The sequence below is a fragment of the Bison bison genome, unplaced genomic scaffold, assembly GCF_000754665.1.
Source record: "Bison bison bison isolate TAMUID 2011002044 unplaced genomic scaffold, Bison_UMD1.0 scf7180017864254, whole genome shotgun sequence".
Classification (NCBI taxonomy): Eukaryota; Metazoa; Chordata; class Mammalia; order Artiodactyla; family Bovidae; genus Bison; species Bison bison.
The window spans coordinates 2,429,583-2,456,782 of NW_011494826.1; the positions used below are offsets into that span (position 1 = coordinate 2,429,583).

The window sequence follows — 27,200 nt, forward strand, 5'->3', positions numbered from 1 at the left end:
GTTGGCTTACAACTCAACATTCAGAAAACTAAGATCATGGCATCTGGTCCCATTACTTCATGGCAAATAGATGGGGAAACAGTGGAAACAGTGGCTGGCTTTATTTTTGGGGGCTCCAAAATCACTGCAGATAGTGACTGCAGCCGTGAAATTAAAGGATGCTTGCTCCTTGGAAGAAAATTTATGACCAATCTAGCCAGCATATTAAAAAGCAGAGACATTACTTTGCCAACAAAGGTCTATCTAGTCAAAGCTATGGTTTTTCCAGTAGTCATGTATGGATGTGAGAATTGGACTATAAAGAGGGCTGAGCACAGAAGAACTGATGCTTTTGAACTGTGGTGTTGGAGAAGACTCTTGAGAATCCCTTGGACTGCAAGGAGATTCAACCAGTCCATCCTAAAGGAGATCATTTCATCTGAATTAAATTCACCCATTCCAGTCCTTTTTAGTTTGCTGACTCCTAAACTGTGATGTTCACGCCTGCCATCTCCTGTTTGACCACAGCCTATTTACCTTAATTTGTGGAGCTAACATTCCAGGTTCCTGTGCAATTATTGTTCTTTACAGTATCGAGGTTTACTTTCCCCATCAGTCACATCCACAACTGAGTGCTAATTCTGCTTTGGCCCAACCACTTCATTATTTCTGGAGCTATTAGTAATGGTTCATTGTTCTTCCCCAGTTACATATTGGACATCTTCCAACCTGGGGGACTCAGCTTCTGATGTCATATCTTTTTGTCTCTTCATACTGTTCATGGGGTTCTCGCAGGAGGAATACTGGAGTGGTTTGCCATTTCCTGTGGAACACATTTTGTCAGAAGTCTTCACTGTGATGCGTCTATCTTGGGTGGCCCTGAACAGCATGGCTGATAGCTCCATTGAGTTATGCCAGTCCTTTGCCACAACAAGGCTATGATCTATGAAGGGATGAGGCATATAAGTGTGCTCACAAATCCACCTGCATGAGAACCTGCCCAAGCCTCACCCCATGCCAAAGTGGGAGTGCAGATAATTGGCTCAGATTTCAGTCCTCCTTCAGGAGCAGTGGTTACATGGTAGTCTTCCTTGTAGCTTTAATTGAGATCTTCTGCAAGCTTTAAGTAGGTATTCTATAAGAATCATCCTACCTGTAGATGTAGTTCTGTTGTGTTTGTGGGAAGAGATGAGCTCCCTGTCCCTCTACTCTGCCATCTTTTTCTTCTCTCAAGAATATGGTTTTGCAGTGAACCTGGATTGAACATGTTCAATGTTGTGAGGACTGGCAAACTTTTTTTGGTAAAGGTCCCGATAGTAAATGTTCTAGGCTTTTTAAATGTTAAAGTCTTTGTCACAGCTACTCCAGTCTGGTATTTTGGTATAAGAGCAACTGTAGGCAATATGTAAGTATTGTGTTCTAATAAAACTTTATTTATGGACATTTGCAGCTTGATTTTCATTAATTTTGATCTGTCATGAAGTATTTTGGAGAAGGAAATGGCAGCCCACTCCAATACTATTGCCTAGAAAATCCCATGGACAGAGGAGCCTGGTAGGCTACAGTCCATGGGGTCGCAAAGAGCCGGACACAACTGAGTGACTTCACTTTAACTTTCATGAAGTATTATTATTATTATTTTGATTTTTAAAAATAATTTTAAAATGTAAAAATTGTTCTTAGCTGATAAACTGTACAAAAACAGGTAGCAGGTTAGATTTGGCCCATAGATCATAGTAACTGACTTGTCTTGTAGATTAAGCAAAGTTCAGGTAAGAAGGAAGAGTTAATACCTTTTTTACAAGAATTGACCGTCTCACTCAAGACTGGTTCTTGAAGAGATGATCATTCACCTCTACCTGAACTGTACTGGAGGAGTTCCTCCAAACAGTGCTGAAATTTTCTTATAAAACAGTTGTGGAATATGCAAGAATGATTGTGAACCCAAAGTTCTGCCACATAGAAAGTGATAATTTTAGCTTAGAAAACTTAAGGATATTTAAAGGCATAGTTATAAAGGTAGCTAAACTGGGAAGAATAGAGATTTAGAACTCAGGGAGAATAGAGATTCAAGAAGTAATCAAAAGAACCAGGTTCTGCATTGTCATGTAGGATGAGAAGTGAAAAGAGATCACTAAGTTGGACAAATTAGATCATTGGTAACCTTGGGAAGGGTGGATTCATTAGAATGGTGGAAGTAGAATTTTAATTGAAGAGGATTAAGGAGTGAGTAACTCAGGTAGTGAAGAAAAAGAGTAGAGAATTGGAAAGTTTAATAGAGTTAAGAAAAGTTTAAAGGGCAGACAGTATTGAGTGAAGCAAAAATAAGTAGATTTTTAACTTGTCTTTTATGCTTAATTTAGTAGTTTTTAACAAGTGATTTTAGAAAGTTTTTAGATGCACTTTTGTTATATTGATACCATTTCTTTTAACAGAAAAATGTACCATGGTTATATATGTCAGTATAAAGATGTTTTAAAGCAATACCAACTAAAATACTCAGAAACACCCCTCTCACGTGAATATTATGAGAAGAAAAGAGAATATGAAGAAATTCAAAACAGAGTGTTGGCAAGTACTGAACAACTGAAAGTGAATGAAACTATTTTTATGGAATTTTTAGGTATTAATTTTTTTATACATACTGTTTGATACATACATATTTTTGATACATACTGTTTTAATAACATTACCCTTGTAGTGAAAATAATATAATAAATCAATCTAAAATACGGTTTTGTTTTGCAGTGCCTTCTCCCTTTTCATCACTTACCAGTTGGACACTACATATGTATCCACAGTAGTATTTCTACTTAGAATTTTTATTTGATAAGTATTATTTCTGTATTCTAGCTGTTACTGTGTTTCCTTGTGACTATTACATTGATTTGGTTTTTTGTTTAATTAAAAAATTAAGAGATTACTTTAAAGGTCATCTGGAATTAGTTTTCATATATGTGCATGTCATCAGAAGCAAGAAATTTTAATGCAAATGAAGTGGTATATGTACTTGTCTTTAAGTGGCTTAACTTAGCAACCCAACCAATGAAAAAGTTATTTTGCTTTGTTTTACCAAAGAGTTTCAATTAAATCAGTTGATTATTTCTATTAGGATGGAAGGTGGTAAGGAGGTGAGTCACAATTCACTGGGTATCTACTTTGTGGCAGGAAGTACTCAAGAAGATACAGAGCTTTCTTATAATGAGCTCACAGTTTGGTAAGGAAACAAACATGTAAACAAGTAATTCTAATACAGTGGCATTGTATTAGATGCTTAAGTAATTTTTAATTGGTCTAAGTCTCATCTCTTTGTCAAGGAGATCTTCTCCCATGATGAACTTGGAACTTTAATCCTCTTCCAACCTCCACAATCCTTCATATGCTTTCCTATCAGATTATAACTCCACTGTTTGCACTAAGTCTTCTTTATCCCTGCATTCTACCTTGCTTCATTCTGCTTCATCGTAAATCATCCTTTTAACTCCTTTGCTGTTTGCTGTTTGCTCTCTTCATGTTTGGGTTTTAGCTTATTCTATACTTAGTTGTTCATTTGCTGCTGATCTAATACATTGCCACTGCATTAGAATTACTTGTTTGCATGTCCATTTCCTCTGCTAAACTGTGAGTGTTTTAACTTTCAGTGGGAAGAGGCAGAGGTTGGTGGTAGATGCAGAAGGCACAGCAGGGGTTTAGGGACTTGGATTGTAGAAATGAGTGAGACATTGTTTGATAGACATGAAGAGGTGATGAAGGTGGGGAGAGTTGAAGATTAGGAGTTAAATGTATCTAAAAAATTTAAATTGATATTATGATAATAGCATAGTGTTATAAATAATGTTCATTTGAAATTTTATACTCTAGCATATAAATCCTAAATTTTAGTGAAATAGGAAAGGTCTGGCAAAGATTTTCTCTGGAGTTCTTGTTCATTAGCATTAAACATTTAAAAATTTTCCTAATGGATTACAGAGTAACTTAGGAAATTGTAGAAACTACTACTCATGCAGAATGTTTGTTAGCAGTTGAGAGATTCTCTACTTCAAATTGAGTGTAAATCTAGTTCAAGCAGAAAGTTCAAACAGAAGATATAGCTCTCTTTTGAGTTCTCCTGGTGCACAGATGGACCATAAAGAGCAAGAAGAGGAAGAGTGAGTGGATTTATAATGTTGATCTTGGAACAAATAAATTACAGAAACTGAAGCAGTTAAGTTTGGACTTAATTATGTTCATCATGCCGAATGACATGATAAACGGGTTAAAAATAAAAGTAAAAACTGCCCTGTGAAAAAATTTAATTGAAAGAAAAAATCCTAACATGTATTTTGATGAAATGTTATTTTTAAGCTAAGTATATAATGTAGACAAACAGTAAATTGACAGTTTTCCAGATGTTTGTACTAGTCTTTCTGCTGTTTTCAGATACTGTTATTCATATTGTGTATATGATATATATATAATTAATTTTATATAATACTAATTATTTTTTATATAGTACTTATATTATAAATGTGAAAGTTATTTATATTACATAGTTCCTTAACATAAAAGGGTTAATTTGAGATATAAAACACAAGATATTCTTAAACATGCTAACCAGTTTTCCAAAAGATCATGTGACTTGAAGAAAGAAGTAGATGACATGGAAATAGAAATTAATTATTTAAACCAGGTATTAATTTTGTTATATGTTTCTAATATGTGTGTTAATGTATAAGTGTAATGGTATGTTAGATGACAGCCTAAGAAGAGCTATTTCTAAAGCAACTCAATAATTTATTTGCCTCAGATTACCTTTGGAGCCAAAATGTTTTTAGATATTGAGTATATTTGCTGGGAGGGATTGGGGGCAGGAGGAAAAGGGGACGACAGAGGATGAGATGGCTGGATGGCATCACCGACTCAGCAACTGAACTGAACTGATATTCAACTCTGAGTTTTGGGAAATAGTTTAACTTTCTTTGAGTGCTAAGAAAAGAAGATAAAGAGCAAGTTGGAGCTTAATAATAGATATTTAAAGGCATTAACAGAGCTTACAGCAGTGCTCTCATAAAGGAAAACAAGTTATTAAATGATTTAAAAACCTTAACGTAGAAAATTTATGACTAAAGTCTTTATAAAGCTAGGACAGAACTAGTTTTTAGCCTTTAAGACTGATGATACATGATATTTTCTTGAATATATTTTTAGTGTTATCTATTGAAATGTGGCTTTAATTGATGAGTATGAGAGACACCAAAGTCACTTCCAAATTTTGAGAAAAAGTTGAATGGCTAATTTTCTAAATTTTATGAAAATTGTGTTAAAGATGGTATATTTATCATCCGTAAGCATGAGGTTCCACATAACAGTAATATCATTTTAGTAAGAAGAAAGTGGGTGTCACTTTCTTTAAAATATATAGTAACTATTGGACATCTCTATGTAGGGAATCAACGTTTACATTGCTTCTGATTGTCCTTTTTAAAAAGAATGAAAGTTGATTGAAATCTAGGTTTCCTAATGGAGTTGTAAGGAAAAATAAAAGGAGTATGATTTATTGTTAATTTTGACTGTTTTAGTAACTTTCACTAAAAGATTGTTAGTACTACCAAAAATATAAATCTTGTGATTATGTAGAAAAAAATCATATTCATTAGTTAAGATAACCAAATGTTTCTTAATGCTTTGCAGGTATTTATTTTGTTTTGCTTTGTCATTTTTCTTTTTAGCAGATTGCAAGACATTATGAAATGAAGAATCTTCCAGAAACTCTAGAAGAAAAAAATAAAAACGTAGAAAAGAGAAAGGAATTGAAAGAAAGGTATGGTGGGGGTTTAGCCACTAAGTTATGTCGGACTCTTTGCGACACCATGGACTGGAGCCCGCCAGGCTCTTTTGTCTATGGGATTCTCTAGGAAAGAATACTGGAGAGAGTAGCCATTCCTTTCTCCAGTGGATCTTCCCAAGCAGGGTCTCCTGTATTGCAGGCAGATTCTTTACCATTTTAGCCACCAGGGAAGCCCCGAGAGAATGGTATAGGTAAACTTTAAAATAGGACTTTCTTTCAGATCAGATCAGATCAGTCGCTCAGTCGTGTCCGACTCTTTGCAACCCCATGAATCGCAGCACGCCAGGCCTCCCTGTCCATCACCAACTCCCAGAGTTCACTCAGACTCATGTCCATCGAGTCAGTGATGCCATCCAGCCATCTCATCCTCTGTCGTCCCCTTCTCTTGCCCCCAATCCCTCTCTTTCTTTATATGAACAGATATTCTACATTTAAAATTGATTACATATTGTATACAATTTGAGGAGTTTTAGCTATATAATATCAAAATAGCTCTTCTAATTTTAAAATATGCTAATTTTTCCTTAGCTAATATTTAATATTATTCACTCTTATCTTTAGAATTTTTGAAAAAGATCCGCAACCTGTACTTATGTTGAACAAAACCCTTCAAAACAGTCAATTATTTCTTCCATATGAATCTCAGAAATTAATAAAACCAATAAAGATGCATTCTTCAGAACCAAGAATTATAGGTACAGTATCTGTTTATTATTCAAAAACTTAGTTTTGTTTGAGAACATATAAAAGAAGAAATAGAAAGGAGCAATTTTAGTTATCACTTAGTGTAAGCAAGAGCTAACAATACTGGAGACTTATAAACTCATAAAGTGCCACTTTGGTTCTTTCTGAGAGCAAGCAAGATGTGCCTTCTATACATAATATTTTTCTTTTTGAGAGAGAAATCACTCATGATTTATTTTTAAAAAGAGTTTTAGTCTGGTTTCCAGCTATCAGAAGAGGATGAATAATTGTATATTTTTCATTTGAGAAGTTGTATTATCAGTATGTATGATTAAAGTCACTCAGTTGTGTCTGACTCTTTGCGACCCCATGGTGGTGAGACTTGTGGTAATGATACTGTGACTTAGTCACTGAGACATTTAAATCATGTTTTATTTGATGGATAGATTAACTACATTGTGCTAGGTTAACTACACTAGCTGTTTTATTCCCCAGTCATTTACATCACCACTCTTTGTTCTTTGGTTCCACATTATAAAGATGTAGTTTTGTCAGCTACTTTTTAAAATTTAATTTAAAAAATTTACTTATTTCTTTTTAATCAGCTGTTTTTCATTTTATATACATGGTTATTATAATAGCTACTATATATTGAAGAATTAAGATTATGTAATAATTTCATAATTCTTTACTTTAAATATTTTGTAACTTGATTTTTTAAATTACAAGGTGAGGTTAAATGTTGGACATGACATTTGATTCTATTTCTGGAATTGATTTGAAGTTGTACAATTTAATAATCTAGATAAAAAAGAAGAAAGTTCTGTGAGTCAGTCAAAGCTTGCCAATATTGACTCCAAGCAAAAAGAAAATGATGCACATGTAGGTATTTCTTTTTTAATAGTATAAATGAAATGCTTGCGTTAAATGGTATAGTGAATATACTGCATTTAGGCTGTGTGTGTTTGTGTGTGTGTGTGTGTGTGTTATAAATATATTAAACTAGCCATTAGTACAATCTCAGGATATGAAAAACTTAAAGAGTTTTGTATGGTAGCCTGAGCATATACTGTAGCCGTGTCCTTTACTTCTAAAAATAAAAGATATTTGAAAATATCAATCACTGTACCCAATAGACCAAAATCTAAAAGACATTTCTCAAGGAATTAGATTGAAGAGGGAAATTGTGGCACCATCTCCATAATGTCATCATTTCTTGAGTTCCACTGGTGTTTTCTTTTCCTGCTATCCTTATGCTAAACTTTTACCTCAAAGTTATTTCATGGTCAGAATAACCATTACAACTTGCTATCATATCTTCCTCCTAGGGAGGAAAGAAAAAGGGGAAAAAAGTCTTGTTGAGTCAGCCTCATTTTTAAGGATATTTCATGGAAGCTCCTTAAATAATTTATGTTAATGTTTCATTGACAAGAACTTTATAACATGGTTACCTCTATCTGCAGAGAGGTTGACAAACATGATGGGCTTTTTGTTTGTTTACTTTTTAAATCAGAACATAAAGGAAATGTCGATTTTGAAGAAGATAGAAAAACTAGCAGTTTCTGCCAACAAGAATGAATCAAGTAGATGAAAAATAAGTAAGGATGTAGAGGATCCAACACAAATAGTAAGCTTTGTGCCCAACATACACATAATTCAGTTAAATTTTGTTTGCAGTATTCACCAAAATTGACTATTTTTAAAAACAAAAAGGATATGTCCTCCATTCTAAAAAGCTGCTATCTTTACTAACCACAACATCAAAAAAGTTAAACAAGTTAAACAAAAACATAGCCTTCTCCTCAAAAAACTATTTGGTTGAGTAAAAAGAAATTCAGTTCAGTCGCTCAGTCATGTCCGACTCTTTGCGACCCCATGAACTGCAGCACACCAAGCCTCCCTGTCCATCACTAACTCCCAGAGTCCACCCAAACCATCCAACCATCTCATCCTCTGTCGTCCCCTTTTCCTCCTGCCCTCAACCTTTCCCAGCATCAGGGTCTTTTCCAGTGAGTCAGCTCTTTGCCTCAGGTGGCCAAAGTATTGAAGTTTCAGCTTCAGCATCATTCCTTCCAATGAACACCCAGGACTGATCTTCTTTAGGATGGACTGGTTGGATCTCCTTGCAGTCCAAGGGACTCTCAAGAGTCTTCTCCAACACCACAGTTCAAAAGCATCAATTCTTCTGCACTCAGCTTTCTTTATAGTCCAACTCTCATATCCGTACATGACCACTGGAAAAACCATAGCCTTGACTATATGGACCTTTGTTGACAAAGTAATGTCTCTGCTTTTCAATATGCTATCTAGGTTGGTCATAACTTTCCTTCCAAGGAGTAAGCATCTTTTAGTTTCATGGCTGCAATCACCATCTGCAGTGATTTTGGAGCCCCCAAAAATAAAGTCAGCCACTGTTTCCACTGTTTCCCCATCTATTTGCCATGAAGTGATGGGACCGGATGCCATGGTCTTAGTTTTCTGAATGTTGAGTTTTAAGCCAACTTTTTCACTCTCCACTTTGACTTTCATCAAGAGACTCTTTAGTTCTTCTTCACATGTGAATTATTCTGCCATAATTCACATGCTTTTGAATTACTTTTGGGTTATAGAAGAAATCAAAATAGAATTTAAAAATTATTTAAAAGCATACTATAATCCCAAACCTGTGAAATCAGAGAGAAGTTTATGTTTGAAAACAAGCATATTAGAAAATAAGGAAGATTAAAATCAGCCAAACATTAACTATTAATCTGAAATGTTGAACTTAAAGTATGCAAAGCTTAACTTAAAATATAAAAATAAAATAATGCAAAAAAGTAGGAATTAACAGAGAAAAGCAGAAATTTATGAAATTTAGAAATTAGGTTAATTAACATAGCCAAACGCTAATAAGTTTCAGCAAGTGTACAGAAAAAAGAAGTCCCCCATCATAAAAAAAAGTATAAAGTGGGGGAAAAGTGTATATCAATACATCTATGAAAGAAATCTTTTCAAAGTCCTAAGATGATACTATGTAAAATTATATACCAACAAACTTGAAAATTTAGGTGAGATGGAAAATTTTTTGGACAATATGAATTGCTAGACTGAAAAAAACATGAATAGATCAATAACTTATAAGAAACAGAAATGTAAATGAAACTGAAATGTAAATAAATGCCTATTTCCTTCTTTTCTCCCTTATTTCCCTCCCTTTTCCCTCTACCACACATGCCCTTCAGAACACTTCAGACTCAATTTTTCAGGTGAATTCTGTCAAACCTTAGATCAGAGTTTCTCAATAGTGACACTGTTGACATTTAGATCAGATAATTAGTTCTTTATTGTGGGGTTGTCCACAGGAAAAATTAATTACTCTAGTGATCCACTAGAGTCCAGTAGCACCTCATCTGCAATTTATGACAATCAAAAGTATCTCCAGATATTGTCAAATGTCGTCTGAGAGGCAAACAAAGATCATGGCATCTGGTCCCATCAATTCATGGCAAAAAGATGGGGAAACAGTGGAAACAGTGACAGACTTTATTTTCTTGGGCTCCAAAATCACTGCAGATGGTGACTGCATGCACAAAATTAAAAGACACTTGCTTCTTAGAATAAAAGCTATGACAAACCTAGACAGTGTATTAAAAAACAGAGACATTACTTTGCCTACAGGGGTCCGTGTAGTCAAAGCTATGGTTTTTCCAGTAGTCATTATGGATGTGAGAGCTGGACCATAAAGAAGGCTGAACGCCAAAGAATTGGTGCTTTTGAACTGTGGTGTTGGAGAAGACTCTTTGAGAGTCCCTTGGACAGTAAGGAGATCAAACCAGTCAGTCCTACAGGGTATCAACTCTGAATATTCATCAGAAGGACTGATGCTGAAGCTGAAGCTCCAATACTTTGACTACCTGATGTGAAGAGCCAACTCATTGTAAATCAGACCCTGATCCTGGGAAAGATAGAAGGCAGGAGGAGTAGGGGATGACAGAAGATAAGATGGTTGGATGGCATCACTGACTCAATGGGCACGAATCTGAGCAAGCTCTGGGAGATGGTGAAGGACAGAAAAGCATGGAGTCGCAAAGAGTTGGACACAACTGAGCAACTGAGCAACAACAACAAAAGCAAAATAAAAATGACAGAATTAAGACCAATGGCTGTTATAACAAAAATAAATGGATAAACTTCCCTATTAAAGATATTTTAATTACAGGTAAAATAAGAAAAATCAGTAACTCTTCAAAATGAGTGACTCGGGGAGATTGAAAGACTTGAAACAAACAGTATAAACATTAGTAAAGCAGTGATTAAACATTACATAAAATTTAAAGTTAAAAACAATATATTAGTTCTGCCATATGTGTCATACATGTTTTAAAAAAGAAGGTTTCAGGATTTACTCTCTTAACTTGTTTTCCTTTCCTGTATTCAATTTTAGAGGGTATAGGGGATTTAGAGACACAGACATCTGTTCAGTTCAGTTCAGTTGCTCAGTCGTGTCCAACTCTTTGCGACCCCATGAATTGCAGCACACCAGGTCTCCCTGTCCATCCCCAACTCCCAGAGTTCACCCAAACTCATGTCCATCGAGTTGGTTATACCATCCAGCTATCTTATCCTCTGTCGTCCCCTTCTCCTCCTGCCCCCAATCCTTCCCAGCATCAGAGTCTTTTCCAATGAGTCAACTCTTCGCATGAGGTGGCCAAAGTATTGGAGTTTCAGCTTTAGCATCAGTCCTTCAAAAGAACACCCAGGACTGATCTCCTTTAGAATGGACTGGTTGAATCTCCTTGCAGTCCAAGGGACTCTCAAGAGTCTTCTCCAACACCACAGTTCAAAAGCATCAATTAATTGCATCCAAATACTGCATCCAAGTACTACAACAGTACTTAGATGCAATCTAAAAAACGACAGAATGATCTCTGTTCATTTACAAGGCAAACCATTCAATATCATGGTAATACAAGCCTAAGCCCCGACCAGTAATGCTGAAGAAGCTGAAGTTGAACAATTCTATGAAGACTTACAAGACCTTCTAGAACTATACCATTTGAATGCAGAGTTCCAAAGAATAGCAAGGAGAGATAAGAAAGCCTTCCTCAGTGATCAGTGCAAAGATACAGAGGAAAACAATAGAAATGGGAAGACTAGAGATCTCTTCAAGAAAATTAGAGATACCAAGGGAACATTTCATGCAAAGATGGGCACAATAAAGGACAGAAATGGTATGGACCTAACAGAAGCAGAAGATATTAAGAAGACTTGGCAAGAATACACAGTAGAACTATTCAAAAAAGATCTTCACGACCCAGATAATCGTGATGGTATGATCACTCACCTAGAGCCAGACATCCTGGAATGCGAAGTCAAATGGGCCTTAGGAAGCATCACTACAAACAAAGCTAGTGGAGGTGATGGAATTCCAGTTGAGCTATTTCAAATCCTGAAAGATGATGCTGTGAAAGTGCTGCACTCAATATGCCATCGAATTGGGAAAACTCAGCAGTGGCCACAGGACTGGAAAAGGTCAGTTTTCATTCCAATCCCAAAGAAAGGCAATGCCAAAGAATGCTCAAACTACCGCACAATTGCACTCATCTCACACGCTAGTAAAGTAATGCTCAAAATTCTCCAAGCGAGGCTTCAGCAACACGTGAACCATGAACTTCCAGATGCTCAAGCTGGATTTAGAAAAGGCAGAGGAACCAGAGATCAAATTGCCAACATCCGTTGGATTATTGAAAAAGCAAGAGAGTTTCAGAAAAACATCTACTTCTGCTTTATTGACTATGCCAAAGCCTTTGACTGTGTGGATCACAATAAACGGTGGAAAATTCTTAAAGAGATGGGAATACTAGACCACCTGACCTGCCTCTTGAGACATCTGTATGCAGGTCAGGAAGCAACAGTTAGAGCTGGACATGGAACAACAGACTGGTTCCAAATAGGGAAAGGAGTACATCAAGGCTGTATATTGTCACCCTGCTTATTTAACTTCTATGCAGAATACATCATGAGAAACGATGGGCTGGATGAAGCACAAGCTGGAATCAAGATTACTGGGAAAAATATCAATAACCTCAGATATACAGAAGACGCCACCCTAATGACAGAAAGTGAAGAAGAACTAAAGAACTTCATGATGAAAGTGAAAGAGAAAAGTGAAAAAGTTGGCTTACAACTCAACATTCAGAAAACTAAGATCATGGCATCTGGTCCAATCACTTCATGGCAAATAGATGGGGAAACAGTGGCAACAGTGACAGACTTTATTTTGGGGGCTCCAAAATCACTGCAGATGGTGACTGCAGCCGTGAAATTAAAGGATGCTTGCTCCTTGGAAGAAAATTTATGACCAATCTAGCCAGCATATTAAAAAGCAGAGACATTACTTTGCCAACAAAGGTCCATCTAGTCAAAGCTATGGTTTTTCCAGTAGTCATGTATGGATGTGAGAGTTGGACTATAAAGAGGGCTGAGTGCAGAAGAATTGATGCTTTTGAACTGTGGTGTTGGAGAAGACTCTTGAGAATCCCTTGGACTGCAAAGAGATCAAACCAGTCTATCCTAAAGGAGATCAGTTCTGAATATTCATTGGAAGGACTGATGCTGAAGCTGAAACTCCAATACTTTGACCACCTGATGCGAAGAACTGACTCATTGGAAAAGACCTTGATGCTGGGAAAGATTGAAGGCGGGAGTAGAAGGGGACGACAGAGGATGAGATGGTTGGATGGCATCACCGACTCAATGGACATATGAGTTTGAGTAAACTCCAGGAGTTGATTACGGACATTGAGGCCTGGTGTGCTGCAGTCTGTGGGGTTGCAAGGAGTCAGACACGACTAAGCGACTGAACTGAACTGAACATAAATGAATTAGATTAAGAATTAAGATTCCCTTTATTAGTCAAGAATAAGGAAGACAAAATTTTAAGTTTACCTTAAATGTATGTATACTATCAGGCATAGTAAGTATACTTTTCAAAAACATCGAATTCCTTGAGACTCTTAAGCCTTTCTGTTTCCCAGTGTTTGACTTAATGTTTTGTATGCAGTGGTTTCATTTAATGTTTGTACTCGTCAGTGTTGATAATAATAGTGATGATGAGGTGGATGACAGTGTTCTTTGAGAGCCCTGAGTAGCCATGGCAAGCAAAACATTTTATTGTTTTGTATAGTCAATTCTAATGCTTAATTCTTTTGTTCAGGTATTGAATGACTCTGCTGTGAATAACCATCCAAAATGTACACATGTTACGGCTTTTAAAAATTCACAAAATGTTATGCAGTTCAGGTAACCTTTAAAAATAAGAAATTGACTTATTTTCTGAAATGCTCAACTCAGTAAATAATATAAAAATGTTGTTTATTGTATTTTAGATTAGTAACCCCACAGAAACAATCAAATTGCAATCAATGGTTGGAAAAGAGAGATACAGGTATTTGCCATTTATATTATTCCTAAGAAATGGGAGTAACAAGTTATATCAGATTTTTATACTAGTCAAATAAATTATTTGGATTATTTGCATCTCTGGCTAACTCACCGTGCATGCCTGGTTTTAAAATATGTTTTAAATATAAAACAAATACACTTATTGTAGAAAATTTGGAAAATGGAGAAAAATATAAAAGAAGCAAAAATACCAACCACCCAAATATAACTGATACTACATACACTATTGTATTTTTTTTTCTCTATGCATATGTGTTTTTTTTTCTTTTTGTTTGTTCCTTCAAATTTGAAGCATACTATGTATATTACTTTGGGTCTTTTTCTTTCCACTTGATATGCCCTTGAAGATATTTTTCCATGCCATTAAATATATTTTATTTGAGATGACTTATAATATGTCTTTGCATGGGTATGCTTTAATTTATTTAGTTTATTTAGCTCACACTGAATATTTTTGTTATTTCCAGATTTTTTTGCTGTTACAAATGATGCTACTATATTCTTTTATATAAATATTTTGCTATCTTAGATTATTTTCTTTGAATAAATCATAGAAAGGTCACAGGATATATATGTATAAACTTATTATCCTAGAATCAAGTAGCTCTTAGAACTTTGATGCACCTTTGACACAGACTCATTCTCTATGTGTGTGTATCTATCTATCTATTGTCTATATATATATATATACTGTATGCATACATATATATGTATATATAAAATATATAATATATCATAGAGACACACACATACAAATATATATATAGTTGCCCCTGATGCGAAGAACTGACTCATTGGAAAAGACCCTGATGCTGGGAAAGATTGAAGGTAGGAGAAGAAGGAGACAACAGAGGATGAGCTGGTTGGATGGCATCACCAACTTGACGGACATGAGTCTGAGCAAGCTTCGGGAGTTGGTGATGGACAGGGAAGCCTGGCATGCTGCAGTCCATGGAGTCGTAAAGAGTCAGACACAACTTAGCGACTGAACTGACTGATAGTTGCCCGGTAATAAGTAGCAATTAGGCTATATAAAAGTCTTTCTCTCTTCTTGACTTATTTTGAAATTTTAAAAAATGACTCATTTGGGTGGTAAATATATGCATATTCTGAATGGTCATATAATATACTATAAGCCTGTTCCTCACTCTCAATATAGGATTCAACCAAGACAATATACTTAATGGATATTCCTTACACTTTCTTCTGGAAAAAAGGATTATGACTTATCTATCCAGGTGATATATTTCACCTGTTTATAATCCTCTGTCAGAGAAGGCAATGGCACCCCACTCCAGTACTCTTGCCTGGAAAATCCCATGGATGGAGGAGCCTGGTGGGCTACAATCCATGAGGTCGCTAAGAGTCAGACACAACTGAGCAACTTCACTTTTCACTTTCATGCATTGGAGAAGGAAATGGCAACCCGTTCCAGTGTTCTTGCCTGGAGAATCCCAGGGACGGGGGAGCCTGGTGGGCTGCTGTCTGTGGGGTTGCACAGAGTTGGACATGACTGAAGCGACTTAGCAGCAACAGCAGCATAATCCTCTGTATGTGCTAAGCTGACAGTGTTAGACAGGGAAGAATGGATAATCTCTAGGAACAATATACCCCCTAATACAGATACATGGGGAAATGTATGTATCTGGCATAGTCCTAGCTGCCATTGAGCCTATATGGTGAGGCTCCACACTCAAGAAGGTAAGAAGAAGAAAGATTCTCTTCAACAATCTCCAAGCCTATCTTTTGAAGAAGTTAATATATGGTGAAAGTAGTAGTATGATTAATGCAAGAGGCAAACCTATAAAGCTTTCAGATGACCAAATAGGGAAACTTCTGTTCAAGATAGGAAAGAATTTCCTTAAAAAAATGAAAAAACCCAATCATAAAAGAAGTATTGATAAATTTGGTTATATTAAAATTAAGAATTTCTATTCATCAAAAAACACTGTAAAAAGAATGGGAGGCAAGAGAATATATTTTTAATAAAACTGTCAAAGGACTAGTTTCCAAAAATGTGTAAAACCTTCTACAAACCAAGAGGAAAACTACAGACAACCCAATTAGAAACGTGCAAAATAATTATGAATAGGCACTTCAAATAGAAAAACTTTTGTGGCAGATAAACATATTAAAAAAATGTTCAGCAAATCAGGAAACTGAAAAATAAACCCACAATGAGATATCATTATACCCCCATCAGATTAGCAAAATTTGGAAGATCTGACAATGTTCAGTGTTGATGAGAATGTAGGACAATTAAAACTCTCATAATTATTGGTAGAAACTTTTAATATGTCATTTATAAATAACTTATTGGCATATAACTAAGTTATAATTGGAGGTCATAATTTTTTCCTGTGAAATTGAATAATTCCCTAGGGTAGCTCAGGATGGCCAGTTGCCACAACAAAAATTGGTGAATAGTTTCAAAACTAAAATTGGAGAATAGTTTAACATCTGGTAAAATGGAAGATACACATACCCTGTATTTTGTAATTCCACTCCTAGGTATGTACCTAGAGAAATATAAGTACATACATACAAGTATATATGTAGAAGAGTGTTAAAATCATTGTTTGTAATAGCCTCAAAACAGAAACGCCCCAAATGTCCATCTGTAGTTGAATGGATAGTACTGTGTTACATTGTGTTGTGTTTGTATATTAGAATACTTTACACCTATAAAAGTAAGCAAACTATGTTTATATGCAACAATTTAGATGAATCTCATGAGAGTGTACTAAACCAAAAAAGCATGACAAAGAGCACATACATTATTATTTCATCATATAACATTTAAAACAGGAAAAAGTATATTGCTTAAGTGATAAACTGATAAATCAGGGTAATGATTATCACAGAAGTCAGAATAGTATTTACCATTGAGAAGGAGGCTATGGGGAATATGGGGCCTTTTGGAGAACTCATAATGTTCTGTTTCTTTATCAAGGTAGCAGTTACATGGGGTGTTCTCTTTATAATTTTGTTTGTTAAACTGTTCATGTAGGTTTTATTCTATTATTTTTATGTATTAGATTGAAGTATCTAAAATTTCTATTTTTATTGACCAAGAACAGTTAAATATTGGCAGTTTCATATGGTTTAATTTATTTTATTTACAATTAAATTTCAAAAAGAAAAAGTAGTTTGTTCTCATATAACAAACAGATGCTGAGTGTGGAGATAAAGGGACAATAAGACAATTGCCAGAATCAAAATGTGCTTCACAAGTAAGTCAAATGTTTTGTTTTTAATTTCTAAGTAGAATATTCTAATTTAAATATTGTTTTCATTTTAATTTCACATTTGGGCTAACAAAGCTTATTTATGTGAGGTCTGGATGTTATTAACTTAGAAATCAAGTTGCTGTGATGTTACAGATTCTATTCCTTGGAGGAGTTATAGATTTAAAAGTGAAACCACAAAAAGTTTACATGAAATATTTAAAAAATTGTCATTAATAATTGACTATATATATTGATACCACAACAACTAAATTATAACTGAATAAGGAAATTTTATTTGGTAAGATTGAATTATTAGTCAAGGCTGCCACAAAAATATCTTCAAAGTATTTTTTAATAGTAGATAGCTTTAGTGATTGTAGGTGTAGGCAATGTACTATAGCTGCTGCTGCTGCTGCTGCTGCTAAGTCGCTTCAGTCGTGTCCAACTCTGTGCGACCCCAGAGACGGCAGCCCACCAGGCTCCCCTGTCCCTGGGATTCTCCAGGCAAGAACACTGGAGTGGCTTGCCATTAAGGGATAAAACAAGAGAAACAACAGTAGTATTCTACTATAAAGAAATACAGGTAAAAAGCACACTTAAATTTTTTTGCTGGAGGGACCCAAATAAATTGTTTCCAAATAGGATTTGGTAACAAACATTTGAGAAATCATATTCCTAGTTTACCAAATGATATAAAGGGGAGTTAGTATTCAAGTTCTCAATTTTGTAGGGAAACTAGTATAATGAATTTATAAGGGCAAAAAATATAAAGAACATAACCAATGAGAAAAAAGATTGCCCTTTTCTTTCAAAGGGGTATACAAATCTTGACCCAGAGCACAATGTGGAAATTTTGAAAGGAAAATTATTTCTAACCATTTTCCTTCATCAATCTGAGTATATCCTGGTTGTGAGTTAATTTTTCAGGTAGAGATAGGTGAGATAGAGCTGGGAAGAAAAAAATTAGAAAATTGAAAATAATTATTCTCCTGTTTGCTGACAGATATATTTTGGTATCACTTTCACTAATGATTCTTATTTCACTTATTTTGTTTATGAATTGATAACATATGTTAATACTGATGTTTTTAACCTCACATATTTTTACATATATGAGTTTATTAATGCAATAATATTCCTTTTTATAGCTTACTGTTACTTTGACTTTGCAGATTACATATGCAGAACATTTTGGGAAGCCAATAGAAAGTAATAGTGATGAAGTAGAAGAAAGGGCTGGGATTTTTCCACGAACTCCTGAAATTCCTTTATTTTTAAGAACTCCTGAAGATGTGAAAGCACCTGATTCTGTGGAGAAATTACCTAAAACCCCCTCAATTGAAATGTAAGATTTTAATTAATTATTATGATGAAAGAATCTATATATTTTGAATTATGTAAATAATTGATAGGAATAGTAAAATGCTTAATACCTCTAACTTTAAAAAGTTTTCTATTATGGAATATTTCAAATATAAAAAGGAAAGAGATTAGTATAATGAACTGTCATATACCTACCACTCTGCCATCTCATTTCATAGACACTTTTCCCCATTTTTCCCTGAAATGTTTAGCTGAAGGTAACATGGATCCTGAGTACCTATCAAGTTTAATATTATAATATTTAAGATTTTTAGAAGAATAAAGATGTATGGAAAATATTAAATTGTCAAGCTAAAAAGTTACTATCACATTTGGTAGATTGTGGACACCACTGAATAATATTCCAGCAGTCATTTTGCCTTAATGTCGTAGTGTCTTAAACAAAAACTGCCATTATTTAAGTAACTTTGGTTGACATAAATGTCTCTAACATCATTATTTAACTTTGGAAACCACAGATTTGTAGTTTACAGCCAAAAAACTAATGCTATATTTAAGCTTTTTGTTTAGTTCAGTCTTTTCTTTGATGCTGAATCCTGGGATTCTTCTAAAATATGTGTCAAATAGATTTCACTTCATCAGGAATCTCTCTCATGTGTTCTACTCTGTATTTTAAATTGCTAGTAAGATTTTTATGTATAAATGTCATGCTGTTGACTCAAAAACAGGATGTTCAAAATGGAATTTATCTTCAAATCTGGGAACTGTTAAAGGGTGTTGCGATCGTATACTAAAACCTCTCTTTATGGATGAGAAAACCAATCTGTAAAATGACTCATTAACAGTCATGGAGATAGTTATGGAGGTATCTTCAGACTTCTATTATTTAACACTTAATAGCACTGTTGGGCTGCTGTCTATGGGGTCGCACCGAGTCGGACACGATTGAAGTGGCTTAGCAGAATTTGAATTTGAGTGTAAGCATTTTATAAGTATTGCTCCTTTCATATTCACAACAGCTTTGTGAGATGTAAGTACATTATTATCCTTATTTTATAGATGAAGAAACAAAATCACAGATGCTGCAACTCATCAGTGATAAGAGTTGAGATTTAAACCCAGGCAGTTCTGCCTCCAGAATTCATGGTTTTAACCACTGTGTTGTATACTGACTTGTCTAACTTTTTTTCCCAAATCATTTTATAACTTAACTCCCTTATGAAACAATCTGTCATGGCTGGCTTTTCATTAAGACTAAAATTTTATGACTGCTTTCAAGATCTTGGAGACAGTTTAGCATCAAGTTTAAGAACTTGGACTTTGAGTCTGTGTTGCTACATTCAGATCCCAACTCTGGCACTTATGTTCTTTCAAGCAAATCATTTAATCTTTCTATGCTGCAAAATCCTCTTCTGTGAAATGAGGTGATAGTAATGGTAGCTATCTCAAAGGGTTGTTTAAGGAATAAGTAAATTAATGATGATGGAAATACATAGAATAGAGCCTGACAGTATATGCTTAGAAAGAATTCTTTATTATCATTTCATAATTGATTATTATACTTTGTTTAATATTATTCTCCACCCAAACCATAGGTTTTCTTCTCCATAGGTTTGACACTTCAATAACTCCTTCCTCCTTTTTCCTGCTATGCTAATTCTTACCTTTATGGCATAGTGCCTGTGGTGCTTACCAGTCTGCAATATTTGATAATATGTATTTAACTATTTGATGATTTTCTTATTTCTCTGTATCAGAAATAGAAATACAGCTACTGAGAGTCAAACACAAAAGGACTCCCCTGGATTTTCTTTTTTAATGAGTTATACTTCTCGATCCCCTGGATTGAATTTATTTGATTCTTCTGTATTTGATTCAGAAATCTCATCACATCAGGTAATATGAGAAGCTCATTTTATTTCTAAAAAATTGTTCACTAGGACCTCAAAAAGTTTAATTCTTTAATATCAAAATTTCTTGAAGCAGAGTACAAAACAGAGACAATTTATTTTTAAAAAATTTTATTGAAGTATAACTGATTTACAATGTTATATAATTTCTGCTGTTAATTTTTGCTATACAAAGTGATTCAGTTATACATATGTATTCTTTTTCATAGTCTTTTCCATTATGTTTTGTCCCAGGATATTGAATATAGTTCCCTATGCTATACAGTCAGACCTTGTTTATCCATACTATATATAAAAGTTTGCCTCTGCTAATCCCAAACTCCCAATCCTTCCCTCCCCTTCCAGTCTACCCTTGGCAACTGCAAGTCTGTTCTCTGTATCTGTGTCTGTTTTTATTTTGTAGATACATTGATTTATATTGTATTTTTAGATTCCACATATAAGTGATATCATATGGTATTTGGATTTCTTTTTCTGACTTATTTCCCTTAGTATGATAATCTCTAGGTCCATCCATGTTGCTGCAAATGGCATCGTTTCATTCTTTTTAATGGCTGAGTAATATTCCATTGTATATATAACATATAACACACCTTTATCAATTCATCTGTGAATGGAAATTTAGGCTATTTTCATATCTTGACTATTGGAAGTTGTGCTACTATGAACACAGGGGTATATATATCTTTTTGAATTACAGTTTTGTCTGGGTATATGCCTAGGAGTGAGACTGCTAGATTATATGGCAACTTTATATTTGTTTTTTTGTGAAATCTTTGTACTGTTTTCCATTGTGGCTACATCAGTTTACAGTCCCACCAGCAGTGTAAGAGGTTCCCTTTTCTCCACAGCCTCTCTAGCATTTGTTATTTGTAGACTTTTTAATGATGACCATTCTGACTGGTGTGAGATAATTGCTCATTATAGTTTTGACTTGCATTTCCCTAATAATTAATGATATTAAGCATCTTTTTGCATGTGCCTGTTGGCCAACTGTGTGTATTCTTAGGAGAAATGTCTGTTTAGGTCTTCTGCCCATTTTTTTGGTTGGGTTGTTTGTTTTTTTGTTGTTGAGCTATATGAGCTGTATGTTTTAGAAGTAAAGCCTTGTTGGTTGTATCATTTGCACATATTTTCTCCCAGTATGTAGGCTGTCTTTTCATTTTGTTTATGGTTTTCTTTGCTGTGCAAAACCTTGTAATTTTGATTAGCTCCCATTTGTTTATTTTTGTTTTTATTTCCTTTGCCTTGGGAGACAAGAAGACATAGGTGCAATTTATGTCAGAGACTGTTTTGCCTGTGTTCTCTTCTGGGAGTTTTATGATGTTTTGTTTTATATTTAAGTCTTTAAGTCATTTTGAGTTTATTTTTGTGTATGGTGTGAAGATGTGTTCTAAGTTTGTTGATTTATGCAGCTGTCCAACTTTTCCACTACCACTTGCAGAGGTGGTTTTTAAAAGATTCTGAGTATTGATAGTTTAAAAAAGTTCCCCCATTGTCTTTATGCTTTTAACTTCAAGTGTCTCACATTGATTCTATTTGTAAAAACAGAATCTCAGGATTTGAAGTGCAGTTAAAGGCAGTTTAAAAATTAGTTTGGCTTTATAGTTCTAAACAAGCTTCACATATTCTCAATGTGGAAAAATTTTCAGGTAATTAGTTGGTCTTTTCTTCTCCATGTGCACGTAGAAACAAAAACTGACAGAATTAAAGAAATAGATGAAGACAAGTTTAGTTAGAGAGTTTTAACACCCCTTTCTAAGCAATTGATAGAATTAGATGACACAATCAAGAAATATCTTACATAAAATCCAAACAACCCCATCAACCCCCTTGACCTAATTGACATTTGTAGAATTCTACATCCAACAACTGCAACATATTTATTCTTTTCAAGTGGTGATGGTACATTCACCATGATAGATATATCATATTCTGGGCTATTAAATGGTTCTTAATAAATTGAAAAGGATATAAATCATGTAGAATATTTTCTCTGATCTCAGTGAAATTAAATTAGAAATCAATAAGATATTAGGAAATTCCTGAATATTATGCCATGGATCGAAGAATAAATTAGAAAAGATTTTTAAATGAATTATGAACATTCAGCATATAAAAATCTGTGGGTTCCTGCCAAAACCAGAACAAAATAACTTTAAATAATTAATAGAAAACAAGAAAGGTCTGTCATCAGTGACCTAAAGTTCTACCTTGAAAAGCTAAAAAAAGAAGGTAAACCCAAAGTAAGTACAATTAAAAATAAGAAAGATAAGAAGTCACTGAAATAGAAAACAAACAATAGAGAATATTAGCAAAGCTAAAGTTGGTTCTTTGAAAAAAACTAATAGAATTTATAAACTTCCTAGATTGATAAAGAAAAAGATTAAACAATTTACCTATATTAGGAATAAAAGCAATGGCACCCCACTCCAGTACTCTTGCCTGGAAAATCCCATGGATGGAGGAGCCTGGTGGGCTGCAGTCCATGGGGTCGCTAAGAGTCGGACACGACTGAGCAACTTCCCTTTCACTTTTCACTTTCATGCATTGGAGAAGGAAATGGCAACCCACTCCAGTGTTCTTGCCTGGAGAATCCCAGGGACGGGGGAGACTGGTGGGCTTCTGTCTATGGGGTCGCACAGAGTCGGACACAACTGAAGTGACTTAGCAGCAGCAGCAGCAGCAGGAGAAATGAAAGAGAGAATATTATTATGGCTCCTACTTATTTTAATGATAAGACAGTTTTCTGAAATAGAAGACTGGTAAGGGGAAACTTCAGTTTCTACATATTAAAATATCCCATAAACCTTTGAGCAATCAAAATAGTGTGATAATGGTACAAGGATTGATTAATTGATCCATGGCATGGACAGTGTCTTGAAACAAAAGAATTTAGACTGTGGTATGAATAGGGCCACAAATTAGGAGGGATAAATTAGGTGTTTGTTGTACACGTGCGCAAGTAGATTCTATGTGCTTAGTCACTCAGTCATGTCCGACTCTTGGCAACCCCATGGACTGTAGCCCTCAAGGCTCCTCTGTCCATGGGATTCTCCAGGCAAGAATACTGGAGTGGGTTGCCATTTCCCTCTCCAAGATGCTATAGATGCATTAAATTTTAAAATGTTAACTATAAAATATTTCAGAAGAAATATAGGTGAATATTTACCAGAGCTTAGGAAGAAGAAGGATTCTCTAAACATGAAACAGTAGAAGAAGAGGCAAAAGAAAATAAAAATGGTTTTGGTTTGGTTACATACAAAATTTTTATATGTCAAAAAGTTTTAAAGGCAAAGCAATAATGTGATATAAAATATTTGCAATAATATGACAAAGAATTAAGATCTTTATTATGTAAAGAGCTTATATGTACCAGCAAGAAAATTACTGCCTCAATAGAGATATGGACAAAGTCCATTTGGTGACTAAGTAATTCACTGACAAAGAAATTCAAGTGACTTAAAAAAAAAAAATCTCTGGGAAAAACTGCTTTCCTTATTAATTGTCAAAGTATATAAATCTGTGCATAATAATATTTATTCAAGTGTTATTTATATTAGAAAAAAGGAACAGTCTAAATGTTTAAACAGAAGAATGATTGAAACTATATGTTATGTCCATATAGAGGAATATTAAAATGACATAAAAGGAATAAAGTTTTAGAAGAATAGTTACATGGAAGAATGCTCATAATGTAATGTTAAGAGGGGAAAAAAGAGAACAGAAAACTATATTTAATGATCATAGTTTTTGAAAAGCCCATTTTATAAATAAAACAGATTCTTTTGGCACCAAAAGTTTATTTGAACTGACATGAAGCTATCAAACTGTATTATTTTATTATATAATACAACCGATTTGTAAAAGGCCTTTAGAATAAAACAAAGTTAATTAGAATTTTAGGTTATATTAACATTCCAAAGTAGGAACTATCCTTGGTACAATATGTATTGCCTGTTAATATTTTATATATTGCCAGAGTCAAATCAATAAGCCTTATTTTAATATGTCAATGATAGTTTTAAAAATAGACCTCTTTTTAACTGCAGTCATATTCTATATAGAATGTTGCCACTTTGTCTACTCTAATTATGCTTATTAGAAGAACTAGGCTTCAGAGTCTAATATAAATGCTATGCCTACTGTTCTGCTGATTTCATGAGTAATATTTAATGGAAATTATTTTTCAGTTTGGTGAACATTATTCTTCAGGAAATTTAAATCCTCTCTCATCACAACAAGAAATTGGTAAGTGATTTGAAGTTTGCTATATATAAAACTTTAACCATTTGTGTTTAGCTTGTCTCTGATTTTCTTAGACACTTAGTTAATATTCTTTAAAAACTAATGGTACTTCTGCACCACTCACTAATTATTATTTTTAGCAATTTATCTTCTTCTCTCACTTCTCTCACTTTACCAAAACTTGCTTTTTCCAATATTTATTAATAACTTCAGTTCAGTCAGCTCAGTCGCTCAGTCATGTCCAACTCTTTGTGACCCCATGGACTGCAGCACACCAGGCTTCCCTGTCCATCACCACCTCCCAGAGCTTGCTCAAACTCATGTCCATCGAGTTGGTGATGCCATCCAACCATCTCATCCTCTGTTGCCTCCTTCTTCTCCTGCCTTCAATCTTTCCCAGCATCAGGGTCTTTTCCAGTGAGTCAGTTCTTCACATCAGGTGGCCCAAGTATTGGAGCTTCAGCTTTAGCATCAGTCCTTCCAATGAATATTCAGGACTGATTTCCTTCAGGAGTGACTGGGTTGATCTCCTTGCAGTCCAGGGGCCTCTCAAGCATCTTCTCTAACCCCACATGTAAAAGCATCAATTCTTTGGTGCTCAGCTTTCTTTATGGTCCAACTCTCACATTAATTGGTATTAATAACCTACCAATTATCAAACATTATGAGTATTTTATATGTATTATCATTTGAGTCTCTTCACAGCGTTTGATATAGTTGAATATTCTTGTCTTCCTTCTGGAGTTTCTGTATTTCTTCTTTTTAAAAACATTTTTGGCTATAGCCTGAAGCATGTGGGACCTTAGTTCCCCTAGCAGAGATCAAACCCAAGCTCCCTGCATTGGAAGACAGAGTCTTAACCACTGGATTGTCAGGGAAGTCCATGGATTTCTTCTTATCTTGCCGGAGCTTACTTTTTATTGCATTTTCTTTCTTCTTTTATCTCTTTATTAATTCATTTATTCAACATATAAATATATATGTATATTACATATATAGTATAGTTGATATCCCTGGAAGAGGGCATGGCAACCCACTCCAGTATTCTTGCCTGGAGAGTTCCCATGGACAAAGGAGCCTGGAGGGCTGCAGTCCATACAGTCCAAGGAGTTGGACATGACTGAGTAACTAAGCATAGCACAGCACAGCAGCATACTTGATATCAGATACTGCTTCTGGTTGTATAGAATAATGGACAAAAATGCAAAGTTCTCATAGGGTTTATTTATGTTCTAGTGGGAGAAGCTGAAAATAGACAACCTTAATATGTCAGGTAATGCACTAAAAACAGTTGATATGGGTTTAAATTGGCAGCCAGACTCATGTGTCACAAATTTTAGTCTTAGGTTTAATTAGCTTTATAGAAAGATATGGGATAGATGATAATAGCATGTACAGCACCTTTGTCTCATTAAGAGACTCACTAGCTACCAAAATGATAATAAACTTTCTTTTGCTACCTCATCCACAAGGGACATGTAAAGCCACTATGAATAAGAGGAATGGCACAGGTAAGTCATCTTGACACACAAAAGCAGCAGGCTCAGTTTCCCACCGGTCTTTTAATACTATTCTAGTCATGAGGCCCGGAGAAGGCAATGGCACCCCACTCCAGTACTCTTGCCTGGAAAATCCCATGGACGGAGGAGCCTGGTAGGCTGCAGTCCACAGGGTCATTAAGAGTCAGTCACGACTGAGCGACTTCATTTTCACTTTTCACTTTCATGCATTGGAGAAGGAAATGGCAACCCACTCCAGTGTTCTTGCCTGAAGAATCCCAGGGACGGGGGAGCCTGGTAGGCTGCCGTCTGTGGGGTTGCACAGAGTTGAACGTGACTGAAGTGACTTAGCAGCAGCAGCAGCAGTCATGAGGCCCAAAGACTTTGTATAAACTCACAGCTCCTCTAATTCAGGTATCATCCCATCCAGTAGACTAGGCAGACACATCATTCTACATTTACCATAATTCTGTATTTTCTAACAAAACAGTGCTATGAGGAGTCAGACTCCAAATTCATTCTTCCAGGTGGGCCTAGATCAGCATGGGCTTGATGTTAACTCTAATCACTTGTAGGGATAAGCATTATGAAGAAAAGTTAAGCAGAGTAAGGGAAATAGGGAGAATTTGGATTGGGAAGATAGTTGCTATGTTATGAGAGAATCAGAGAAGGCATCACTAAAAGGCAACATTTGAGCAGAGACCTGAAGGAGGTGCAGGTTCTAGGCACAGGGTGCAGAGATCTTGAGATAGGACTGTGCTCAGCATGTTCATTGAACAGCAGCTAAATTTATATGATTAGGATAAAATAAGGAAAAACCGGTAGGAAATTGAATCAGAGAGGTTGGAGGGAGAACACACCATACTAGCCCCTTAGACCATTTAAGGACTTTGAGGGGTGGGGTTTCTGTTTGAGATGGGAAGCTATTAAAGAGTTCAGCAAGGACTAAAATGATCTGACAGGTTTTTTTTCTTTTAATTGGAGGCTAGTTACTTTACAATATTGTGGTGGTTTTTGCCATACATTCACATGAATCAGCCATGGGTGTACAGGTGTT

At 35.0% G+C, this 27,200-nt stretch overlaps 1 protein-coding gene across 1 annotated transcript in view; it reads left to right on the forward strand.

Moving 5' to 3' along the window:
* Window positions 1-27,200, forward strand: part of LOC104994175 (chromosome unknown open reading frame, human C14orf39) — a 74,319-nt gene that overhangs the window by 39,562 nt on the left and 7,557 nt on the right. The window contains exons 6-18 of the mRNA XM_010847660.1: window positions 2,415-2,602; window positions 2,728-2,770; window positions 4,528-4,648; window positions 5,688-5,779; window positions 6,368-6,501; window positions 7,296-7,372; window positions 13,686-13,771; window positions 13,858-13,916; window positions 17,105-17,166; window positions 18,336-18,508; window positions 19,949-19,954; window positions 20,244-20,382; window positions 24,590-24,647. Coding sequence (XP_010845962.1) covers window positions 2,415-2,602; window positions 2,728-2,770; window positions 4,528-4,648; window positions 5,688-5,779; window positions 6,368-6,501; window positions 7,296-7,372; window positions 13,686-13,771; window positions 13,858-13,916; window positions 17,105-17,166; window positions 18,336-18,508; window positions 19,949-19,954; window positions 20,244-20,382; window positions 24,590-24,647 — 1,238 coding nt within the window. The remainder of the gene's footprint in view (window positions 1-2,414; window positions 2,603-2,727; window positions 2,771-4,527; window positions 4,649-5,687; window positions 5,780-6,367; window positions 6,502-7,295; window positions 7,373-13,685; window positions 13,772-13,857; window positions 13,917-17,104; window positions 17,167-18,335; window positions 18,509-19,948; window positions 19,955-20,243; window positions 20,383-24,589; window positions 24,648-27,200) is intronic.